Source organism: Stegodyphus dumicola, chromosome 4 (assembly GCF_044657685.1).
Source record: "Stegodyphus dumicola isolate Sdum_Otavi_A_Nest chromosome 4, ASM4465768v1".
In the NCBI taxonomy this organism is placed as follows: Eukaryota; Metazoa; Arthropoda; class Arachnida; order Araneae; family Eresidae; genus Stegodyphus; species Stegodyphus dumicola.
Window position 1 is genome coordinate 54,438,129 of NC_140771.1, and position 11,966 is coordinate 54,450,094.

Consider the following 11,966-nt stretch of genomic DNA (forward strand, 5'->3'; position numbering starts at 1 on the left):
AATATCCTGTATACCTCTAAAAAATTATAACATCAACTTTTTCCGTACCTACCTTATATCATCACATTTCCTATGTTCTTATTTAAATTTATTTTTTGCAGAACAAACATTCCACATTTCAAAAATATATATCAGGCATGACAAAATAAATATGTTGCACAAGTCCCATGGTCTTAATTGCAAAATCATCAAAGTTATGCAAGCTTTTAGGTACTTTCTGATTATCCACAACCCCTAAAAAGCACTTACAGGGATAGACTATATCACCAAACTATATTTATGTGACACATCATGCAGCGAATCAGCACCAATCATTAGCATTTTTTGCATTGAGAATAGTTGTTTGTGTGCTAGCATTTGATTTTGTTACACTCGATGCATCTTTTTTTTTTTTTTTTTTTTTTTTTTTGATAGGGCAGCAATACACACATTTTGCCACCTGGTGTATTCTCTGTGTGTGATAAATTCTGTGTGCTATATCCCTAAATTTTTAAAATTCTACCATTCCTAATTTTTTACTGCTTGGTGCTTCTCTAAATTCTAAAATTTTTCACACCCCTAAATTCTGGCATACAGGATGGACGCACCTATTCTACCTGCTCTGGAACTAGCCTTGTGGGAGGTTAGCATTTTTCAATCTGACCTAAGCAACAAGTGATGCTCTAATGTTTTCATGTCTACATGTCATCTTACTAGATTTAAACTAATGATCTAAAATCTAGAAATTTCCAAAATCCAAAATTGCTGAAGTCCTGATGATCTGGATCTCAGACTTTGTAACCTAAAAATTATTTTCACAGAACATTCTTTTTTAAATTCCTATTTATTTAAATTTATAATTTCTATGTTTATTCCTCACTTCGCCTTTGAAGACCAAGGAAAATTCTATACAATCACAACTTTTCACATCATAATCCTAAGCTATTTTGATGCAAACAAATTCCTCCAATGCCCTAATCAGTTCTTATCCTTATCATCTCTTCTTTGAAGATCTACAAAAAGCAAACACTTAAAAAGCATGCATGTCAAAGTCAAGAATTTCTTCAAAAACATTTCTATGAACGGTAAAAGTATATTTACGGGTAACCCTTGGAGAAAATTGGCAATTTTTGGCGGTACATGGATACCGAGTTTGTGCAATTCTTCGACTTGTTATTTTGGCTTCGTATAGTGGCAATTTGAACGCCAAAAATCGGCGCCACACAAAGACAAAATAACAAGTCAAAGAATTGCATAAATTAGGCATTGTACACTCACCCGATTTTATTCATGTACAAGTTGACCAATTTTCACTTAAAAAAAAAAAAATCAGAGAATTTCACAAACTTGGCATTGCACACTCCCTTGACTTCATGTACACATCGATATGTTTTCACTTAAAGTCAAAGGAGCATCCAATTCTTGGTAAAAGTATATTTATGGAAAATTCACTATTCAGATTACCATAAATGAAACAACAACTTCGCGATAATATAAGGGGTACCCTTCAGTCTACTCTAACCCTCTGGACAAATAAAGGAAAGAAAAATTAAATAGGCTACTAAAAAAAAAATAATAATAATTTAAATGCAGACATCTCGTCACTGAAGTATTTAGTACCTAGTGGCTGAAAGAAAAGCTGCAAATATTTTGATGATGATAAAAACTGAAAAAAATTAGATTGAACCATTAAATAGAAATTAATTGTTTTTAGTATGTGATGACAGTATTAAAAATATGCATCACGTAACAGAAAAACATAGTTACTATTGTGACGATGCTAACAGAACTTGCTTTTGTTACTTGCCAACTGTGTGCCCGAATCTCTCGCTGTAACTGTAACGGAGATTTTCGGGACATGCTGAAATCACTTCACGCTCTGTTGCCGTTGTGCTTGGTTGCATTTGTCCTCCAATGCAAATGTCTTTAGCACTAATCTAATAAGTAGTTATGTGGTAATTGTTGTAATTAAATGTTACTTAAAATCAACTATCCCTATGTGTGTAATCCATCGTACAGTGAAACCTAGCCAGGCCTCTACAGATATTAATTGTTGCATTCCACACACTGCAACATTGGTGACTTGGACGTGATTTGAATATACACTACAGTACAGATATATTTTATTTTTGAAAAGTCACAAAAAGGACAAGGCAGTTATATTTGCATATAATTCTTAAAAGAAAAGTTGCATGTTTCCATAGCCATGCAATACAAAATGAAAAATTGGTTATTCTTTGGATTATGGTAACTTGGAATGTTTTTGGCGAAAATTTGGTGACCAACCCTGCTACAGCAACCTGCTAGTTTTTGTTTGGACGCCATTTTGTTTTCACGAAGTAAAGGCATGTTTTTTTTTTTTTTTTTTACTCAGCATTTTTTCTTCCAACAATCTGCTAGCCGAATTACGCTTATGCTAGAACTTTTATGGAACAAAAGTGCTTAATCATGACGAAGATTAGGTGCGAAATTGGGAGAAAGTGCAGAATCGCAAACTGCTTGCCGCATGTTCAAGAATTGCACATACACAGCATCCATGTACACGTCGACCTATTTTCACGTAAAAAACATCCCAGAATTGCACAAAAATGGCATTGCGCACACAAGTCCTAGCTAGTAACCTTTATCGTCTTACCAAAATGTCGCCAAACTACCTGTTACCATATACCAAAGATTAGACGAAAAATTTTCATGAAAAGAAAATTCAGCACATTTGTTGGATCTACAGGGCGTAGATCAATCAAAGTAAATAATGAAGCACTAAATATAATTAATATACATTGCAAAACAATTTAATATACATTGCAAAACAATTTGAGCAGGATAATTATTATTTTGTAGAGTGCAACAATCAATATTTTACACATCAGATTTGTATTTACACAAAAAATTTAGTACATGAAACAGTTTCATAGTAGAAACACTTATCCCTAAATGACTAAATTACACTGCTTGGTGACAGATTCATAGTCAACAGGACAGTATAAGTTCCATACCGTGATTAGGTTAACTTGAAAACTCTTAACATGAACAATTGTAGAGAAACCATACGAAAAAAAAAACTGTTCAAAAGAAAGTTCTGTCTCAAAAGGTGAAAATGGACATTTGTGACAAATCTGGTGAAAATGGACATTTTGTGAAACGGAGTGTAATGAAGGGTACGTGGTTTGCTGAAAGTCGTTTGAGTATGGGTGAGATTTTTATTGCTTTTTATTTAGCGGAGGAAGTGTGGAGGAAAAATTCGCAGAAAAAAATCGTTCAATAATTTTATTGAATTCATAATAAAAGTGTATGCACCATGTAAGCAAGATTCTGAAGAAGATTAGGTAAGTTAGTATTTTTAATTATTTGAGGATATTATTTTTATGCATTGTTCTAAATGTAAGGTGGAAGTAAAGTAATTTGGTATTATTGGGAAAATTGTTATTAGCAATGATTTAGTTTAAAGTAATTAGGATTGTAAGCTAATTTTTATTAATTTAATGTATGTGCTTATTTATATTTTAAGAAGTGTTTTTAATTTAATTATATTTTAATTAAATGATAGTTATTTTGTGAATTTTATGTTTGTAGGAATTTGGTATACGTTTTAGTTGAAGTAAACGTGCATGGAAATAATTTAAATATTTAACACTAAGTATTTGTAATGATTGCGGTATGAATTCGTTGGTGACGTTTATAATATAATAGATAATTTAGAGGTAAAAGTTTTTGGAAATTTTATTTATTTTATACGTCGAAATGTTCATATTTGGAAAGGGTATATACTTTTTCGTTATTAGGTAATTTCATATATGTTCTTTTTAACAGGTTTAAAGATTCAGAAAATTGTCATGCATTTTCGTGAAATTTTTCTAATTTATGAGAAAAAAGCAGTGTACATGGATATGGTGAAGACTGTGCGCAATGCCATTTTTGTGCAGTTCTGGGATTTTTTTTCAAGTAAAAATAAGTCAACGTGTACATGGTTTAGTGATATTTTAATTAAATGATAGTTATTTTGTGAATTTTATGTTTGTAGGAATTTGGTATACGTTTTAGTTGAAGTAAACGTGCATGGAAATAATTTAAATATTTGACACTAAGTATTTATAATGCTTGCGGTATGAATTCGTTGGTGACGTTTATAATATAATAGATGATTTAGAGGTAAAAGTTTTTGGATATTTTATTTATTTTATATGTGGAAATGTTCATATTTGGAAAGGGTATATACTTTTTCGCGATCAGGTAATTTCATATATGTTCTTTTTACCGGGTTTAAAGATTGAGAAAATTGTCATGTATTTTCGTGAAATTTTTCTAATTTATGAGAAAAAAGCAGTGTACATGGATATAGTGAAGAGTGTGCGCAATGCCATTTTTGTGTAATTCTGGGATGTTTTTTAAGTAAAAATAAGTCGACGTGTACATGGTTTATGTGTATGTGTTATTTTGAAAAACGCGTAAGGAGTATGGTATTGTGCACTTTTTCCCAATTTTGCAGTGAATATTTGTCATGATTAAGCAGTTTTGTTAGATAAAATTTCGAGCATAAGTGTAATTCGGCTAGTAGATTGTTGGAAGAAGTGTTCAGTAGATAAAAAGAAAAGAAACATGTCTTTACTTCATGAAGACAAAATGGCGGCGGGAAAAAAAAAATAGAGGGTTGCTGTAGGAGAGTTGGTCGCCAAATTTTCACCAAAAAATCGCCAAGTTACCATAATTAAAAGATCAACCAAGAATAATTTTAAAAAATACTAATTACATCAAAAAACCCGAGGAAAGTAATGTTTTATTCCTCTTTACTTATATTTTAACATACTATCCACACATTTAATAATTCGGGTAGTGTACACTTTAAGGTAACCCTTGTATTATGACGAAGTTGTTGTTTAATTTATCGCCAAGTTGTTGTTTCATTTATGGTAGCCTGAGTAGTTGAATGTTATGGAAACCCTATTGTGACGTAATCGGTTGCATGATTCTGGGATATTTTGAATCATGGGATGTTTTGTAAGCGTTTTTGCGGTGTGTGTTGGTTTGATTCATTAGACGGTAGAATGGCTGAATGCAGTAAGATTAATTTGAAGTTTCTGCACGATTTGAAGCAAAAGGAGAAAAGAGCTTTAATTGACTGGTGTGTAAATGAAGGTTTACTTAGTAGCCATTATAAGTGTCCTGTATGTAGGAAGCATATGCGTTTAGATGGATTTGAATGGGTTTGTAGGAAGAAAGGTTCATATGGTCACTATGTGAAGCATTCGATAAGAAAGAGTACCTGGTTTGAAAAAAGTCATTTGAGTATGATTGATATTTTGATTTTTACGTGGCTCTGGGTGTACGAAGCGAACTCGAAAATCATGGTAAGTGAATATTTGCTTTTTGGTAGTGCTTAAATGTATAATATGCTTTTCCTTTTTTATGTTATTTTATTGTTTGGTTTAAAATGTATTTTATTGAGATTATGTATTTTTTGTTTGCCTATACTGTAGAATTGGGTGTTCCTTTGACTTTTTAAGTAAAAAATATATCGATGTGTACATGGACAAAGTAAAGGGATGTACACATCACAATGCAAGTTTGTGGAATTCTGGGAATTTTTTTAAAGTGAAAATAGGTCAACCTGTACATGGATAGAGTTAAAAGAGTGCGCAATGCCATTTTTGTGCAATTCCGGGAGTTTGTTTAAGAGAAAATAGGTCGACGTGTACATGGATAAAGTCAAAGGAGTGCACAATGCCATTTTTGTGCAATTCGGGGATTTTTTTTTAAGTGAAAATAAGTCAATGTCTACATGGATACCGAGTTTGTGCAATTGTTTGTCTTGTTATTTTGGCTTTGCATAGTGGCGATTTTTGATGCTAAAATCGCGGCTTCGCAAGCCAAAATAACGAGTCAAAGAATTGCACAAAATCGGTATCCATGTGCCACCAAAAATCGCCAAGTTTCGCCAAGGGGTACCCTAAACTATACTTTTACCAATAATTCTTAAGATTACAAGAGAATTCAATTTTAATATTGTTTTATAAAACACACAACGCTATAAAAACTAAGTGGCTTCAAACAAAATATTATAGTAGAGATTAGTAGGTGAAATTATTTGAAGCTAGAAACACTGCATTTCTGAACATCAAAAAACAAATATCAGTCTTGAAACTGATTATGAAAATATATTAAAGAAAAGATACCAAATGTCAAAAAAGACAACATGCATAATAAAGATTTTTTCAATAAACTTAGAGGAAGAAACTTAAAAGTGATTTAAATACAACTCTTATATACGCCCTGATTTCACCAAATGTGGTGATATGTGTTCTGTGCTGGTTTTTGGCACAATTGCGTGTTCTATGTCAACCCTGTTGACGTTGAAAAATCTTTCGCTGGAGCTCGTTGATTCGCCTCTGTATCTGAGAAGATGGGAGGGAAAGATAAAATGGTAGTTGTTGAATTGAAGTTCGGCAAAAGGAAATATCATTGTGGCTATCATGTTGAGGGGTAGTGGGTATTTGGAAGTGTGGAAAGAGGGTCTGGGAGATTATTTTTAATGGCAGTGCATGATAGAAGTAGGGATTTGTGATTTTATTTATTTGTGAACCATAGTATAAATTTTCTGGATAGTGTGTCTGGCTGTCATGTAAATACGATAGGAATTACGTGGCGGCATGTTAAAGGTGGCATGAAATTTATATTTCTGCTATTCGAAAACGCATTAATTCATGGTAAGTGCATTTTATTTTATCCTTGTTCTTATTTTGTAGAATGTTATGTTCATTGGTTCTATAGTATGAATTTTTGTCGTTATTGTTGTTTTTTTAAATTGTTTGACATTTATTTTAGTTTATTTTGTTGTTTAGTGTCTAGACTGTGCAATTCGTAGATGTTTTTTAAAGTTGAAACAGAACACTGTGTACATGGTATTGTTTGAAATTTATTGTTGTTATGTTGTTTTATTAAAGCGAGAAGTGCGTAGATTGTAGATTCCTTCCTTCCCTAAATTGTGCAATTCGTAGAATTTTTTTTAACTTAAACAGGATGCTGTGTACATGGTATTCTTTGAAATTTATTGTTGTTATGTTAATTTATTAAAGCGAGGTGTGCGTAGTTTGTAGATTCGTTCGTTGCCTACATTCTGCCATTCGTAGATGTTTTTTTAAGTTAAAACATGTCGCTGTGTACATGGATTCTTGTCAAATATTTTTGGTTAGAAATGTTTTTGCTATCTAAATTTTTTGTTTTTGTTTCGGATTTTTAGCTAAATTGTATGTTGAAAACGTAGTTTTTGCATGTGCGAAAACCACGTTTTTGGAGACATTTTAGGCTAAAAGTTTGAAATGTAGACAAAAAATTTAGATAGTAATATGGCAGCATGAATTTTCTCACCAAAAATATTTGGCACGAAATTTGGTGACTTGAGGGCGCATATCAGAGTAGTTCCAAAAAAAAAAAAAAGCTGGTATACAAAATTTCTCCTATTTCCTTCAAATGGTAAAAGTATAGTTTAGGGTACCCCTTGGTGAAACTTGGCGGCACATGGATATTTTGGCTCATTATTTTGGCTTGCGAAGCGGCATGGCGCAAAAATTGCCACTACACAAAGCCAAAATAACAAGACAAACACTTGCACAAACTCAGTATCCATGTACACATTGGCTTATTTTCACTTAAAGAAAAACTCCCGAATTGCACAAAAATGGCATTGCGCACTCCTTTGACTTTATCCATGTACATGTCGACCTATTTTCACTTTAAAAAAATCCCCGAATTGCACAAAAATGGAACTGCGCACTCTTTTAACTTTATTCATGTACACGTCGGCCTATTTTCCCTTTAAAAAAAAATCCCAGAATTGCACACTCCCTTTACTTTGTCCATGCTGACATCGATATATTTTCACTTAAAAAGTTAAAGGAGCACCAAAGTCTACAATATAGGCAAACAAAAAATACATAATCTCAATAAAATACATTTTAAACCAAACAATAAAATAACATAAAAAAGGAAAAACATGTTATAAATTTATGCACTACCAAAAGCAAATATTGACTTACCATGATTTTCGAGTTCGCTTCGTACACCCAGAGCCACGTAAAAATCTAAATATCAATCCTACTCAAATGACTTTTTTCAAACTAGATACTCTTTCTGATCGAATGCTTCACATAGTGACCATCTGAACCTTTCTTCCTACAAACCCATTCAAATCCATCTAAACAGTTTTAACACACACAAAAAATGCTTACAAAACATCCCATGATTCAAATTTCCCAGAATCATGCACCCGATTACATCACAATTGGGTTTCCATAACATTCAACTACTCAGGCTACCATAAATGAAACAACAACTTAGCGATAAATGAAACAACAACTTGGCGATAAATCAAACAACAACTTGGCGATAAATCAAACAACAACTTCGCCATAATACAAGGGGTACCATAAAGTCTACTCTACCCTCTTCAAATTTTTATACATGGTGAATCTGAAAAGGTGGGCAAAACGTTATGGGGTGAAAGAATGCAACTATAATAATCATCATAGAAAGTCTAGGCGGCATGCAAAAGGCGAGCATCTAGGTCACATTGTAAATGGCATAAAAAGAGTCGGTGCTCTTATCCAGCAACATTTTATATCGCGGAATGCCAAGAGGATGGCTGTTATACGAACCACGAAATTTTCAGGGTGATGGATTGGTCGAGGTGGTCCCATTGCTTGACAACCAAGACCACAGGATCTCTCGTGTTTGGACTTTTTCCTGTGGCGGGTTGTAAGAAAAGACTAATCTATGATTGCTCCATTGAAACCAATACGAATCTAGTTGCCAAGATCATTGTTGCCGGCAATACTCGGGAAATGTCTGGTGTCTTCGCAAATATGCATGTCACTGTCACGCAGATTTAAAGCCTGCACTACAACTGGTAGAATATTGTTTAAGCAATTTCTTTGAGCATCGTACATCAATAACAATCCTGTTAATAAAATATTTTCTGAAGTATCTTCTCTTATTCTTGTGTTAACTCTTTAAATGTGACCGTGAAAAACTACCTTTTAACTTCTCAGCGCTAGCGTTCTGACCATATATTTTATGACGACTATTGCTCGTATAACTACGTAGTATCACCATGTAAAGTTTTACCCACTTTTTCAGATTCACTCTTGTATATTATCCCGATTAAAGTACTAGATTAATGGCAATCAATACTTAATTGTATGAGTGAAAAAAGAAAGATAAGTAATTACAGAGTAATTATAGGGCTATATGCTGTGAACATATGTCATTATTAGAGCATAATAATACAGAATCACATTCCTTCCCTTTCCCCTGCCACCCTATCATAGCTGACATCTGTTTCACACTTTTCCCACTGTTTGGCTCGTATCGCTCAAATTGCCTATAGTGATTTCAGAAAGCTCACCAAGTGTCAGTTATCTGAGTATCCCCCATAAAAATGTTCCTTCAACATATGTAAGCACCACTTAATGTAACTGAAGTTAATGTTATCATTGTTATCAAAATGACCAATTCTCACCCATTTGTATACAAAACATGGAAAATACATCACTGATTCTGAACAGTTAATGTTATTAAAATATTACAGCATAATTTTTTTAAACTGAAGTAAAGTTGCTAAATAAAACTTAAAATCACCAAATAAGGGTGAAATACATTATAGAAATTGCAAAATGACTAAGACATGTTTCCAAGTAACCCATTAAAAGTTGCCTTTAATTAAATAACATGAATTGTGAGGAATTTAAAAATTGGGGGGGGGGGATATTGATGGGAAAAAAGTTGCAGCATCAATGACAGAAGATAACTGCCACTCGTTTTCTGAAACAAATCCAAGTACATCATGCGATAAATTTTCTGTAGAAAACGACGATGAAATCAGAAAATTTCCTAAAACCACTGGAATGATAGAAGAATATGTATTGTTCTTTGGGCCTACAGTTATTGAGATTACGGGTACAGCATAAACAGAAAAAATTCTAGAAACATTAGAGCAACGTAAGATGTTCATAAATGATCTTTAGCGTAGCATTAGCAGATGATTAACTATTAACGCATTTACTAACTAAAATGTTGTGTAGGTAAGTGTTCACATGTTTCTAGCTATATTAAATTAGTTAAATTCCGTTAATATTTTGAAGGACATTTTTCTCGTCGCTTTGCTATCAAAATAGTCATGGACAAACCTGGTCAGATTTAAGCGGCGCCTACTGTACTACAAGTAAGTTTCAATAACAACAAATTCTGGCCCATAACCTGTAGTTTTGCCGAAATTATTTCAATTAGTACTAGTCATACACAAAAACGTTTGACTTATATTTCACAAGCAAATATTCCAGAAAAGTTCCGCTAATCCCACTTACTCCTTTTTGCTCGCAGAAAATCTTAATGAGGAATACACTAGCGTCTACGGAGAGAACGAGCCGCTAAAATTCGAGCCGAAGCTGTATGCAAAGAATCTCTAAAGACGTACTTCTGACTGCTTCTGACTGCTTCAAGACGTACATACAGCCAACTGCTTTGGTAAACTCTAGCCAAAGAATTTGTAATATTCTAATTTATAATATGATGTTTGGTTTATGCGCAAGAGGCTTATTTTCCGCATGCGCAATAGGCATATTTTCAGCATGGTAACCTTCGTTAGACCAAGGCAAACTTATACTCAAGGCCTGCCAGACTGAACGAAATTCCGGTTCCCAGTTTTCAGTGGCTTTCGCGAAATTCATCACTAGGTGGCGATCGCATTCTGCTACAATTTTGCTATACGCTCACTATTTGTAACGTGGCTCGTTATTAACAAAAAGTGTATTTTATGTCTAGCTGCTGTATGTTTAAGGGCTATACTTAATAAGCTTGTTTTTTTTGCCTAACTTTATATGTATATAGGTTTAAAATTGTGTATATACCTCATTGAACTCAGTTCTGAAATTCTTCATTCTGCTTATTTAATTCTGAAATCTTTGTGCATCTAATGCTGTTATTTTCAAAACTGTGTGTGGAACTTTCTTCTGATTAATCTGGAATGGGAATGCTACACATGGATTTATGTCACGTAGGTAATGTATCAAGATGGCACTCATATGTATGTGTGCTTAATAGTAATAATATTGTTTTGTGAAATTCAGTAATTTTATTTCATATATACATTATTCTTGATAATGAACTATATCAGTATCTCACGCTGCCAGCCATAAAATTTTATACACATGTGATTCTGATAAATGTTGTATGTGTGTAAAAATGTCTACCTGCTGTATATTTAAGTGATGGATATATTATTTATATTCAGCCATTGCAAGTTTTCAAATTTTATCCTTGATATACAGAACTGAACGTTTTCTAAAGTATATATTGTGATTATGAGAGTTATTATTTTTTTTGTGTGTGCTGTTAAAATATATTTTATGATGTCTGTGTCTCTTTTATTTATAACAAACAGATTGATTTGATCAATAGCTTTATGAAAAATTTCATTATTTTCATTTGAAAAATTGAAATTTCTCTAACACTGAAAATGTAAATTGCTGCAATGCACTTAATTCAATTACTAGTTTCTTAATGTTAACATCAATGAAATTTAGAATACAAATGAAAGTGAAGAGAAACACACCTGTGTAATATTAAAATTAGTCAAAAAAGCAACTTTGGGTTTGAGTTTCATTCAAAATCTATGCCACAGTAAGACTTTTTTTTGGCCTAATAATTTTAGAATGTCTTTGAATATCTGCAATGCAAATACTGCACAGAGATCAAAATCTGAATTATTTAAACTTTTATTGTTTAAGATTTCCTAAAAACAGTTATTTAATAATTTAAAAAAATTCTTCAGTATGTAAAATTTAATCACTTTAAGTAATATTTTTACTATAATCTCTTTAAGTAATATTTTTACTCCAATGCCGTGGAAATAGATATGCAAATTTCAGATCACGGTGTATTAATATGTTAATTACATCTTTGATATGGGATACTAAATTATTTTTTGGCCCAGTACC

At 32.6% G+C, this 11,966-nt stretch overlaps 1 protein-coding gene across 4 annotated transcripts in view; it reads right to left on the reverse strand.

Annotated features, from left to right (window-relative positions):
• The window catches only part of LOC118195998 (uncharacterized), an 81,338-nt gene extending 70,738 nt beyond the window's left edge, over nt 1–10,600 (reverse strand). The window contains exon 1 of one of the 4 annotated variants that reach the window (XM_085814905.1): nt 10,445–10,600. In XM_085814905.1, coding sequence (XP_085671031.1) covers nt 10,445–10,478 — 34 coding nt within the window. In that variant the 5' untranslated portion in view covers nt 10,479–10,600. The other 3 variants (XM_085814906.1, XM_085814907.1, XM_085814908.1) reach the window with 3 other exon arrangements.
• Between the last annotated feature and the right edge of the window lie 1,366 nt (nt 10,601–11,966).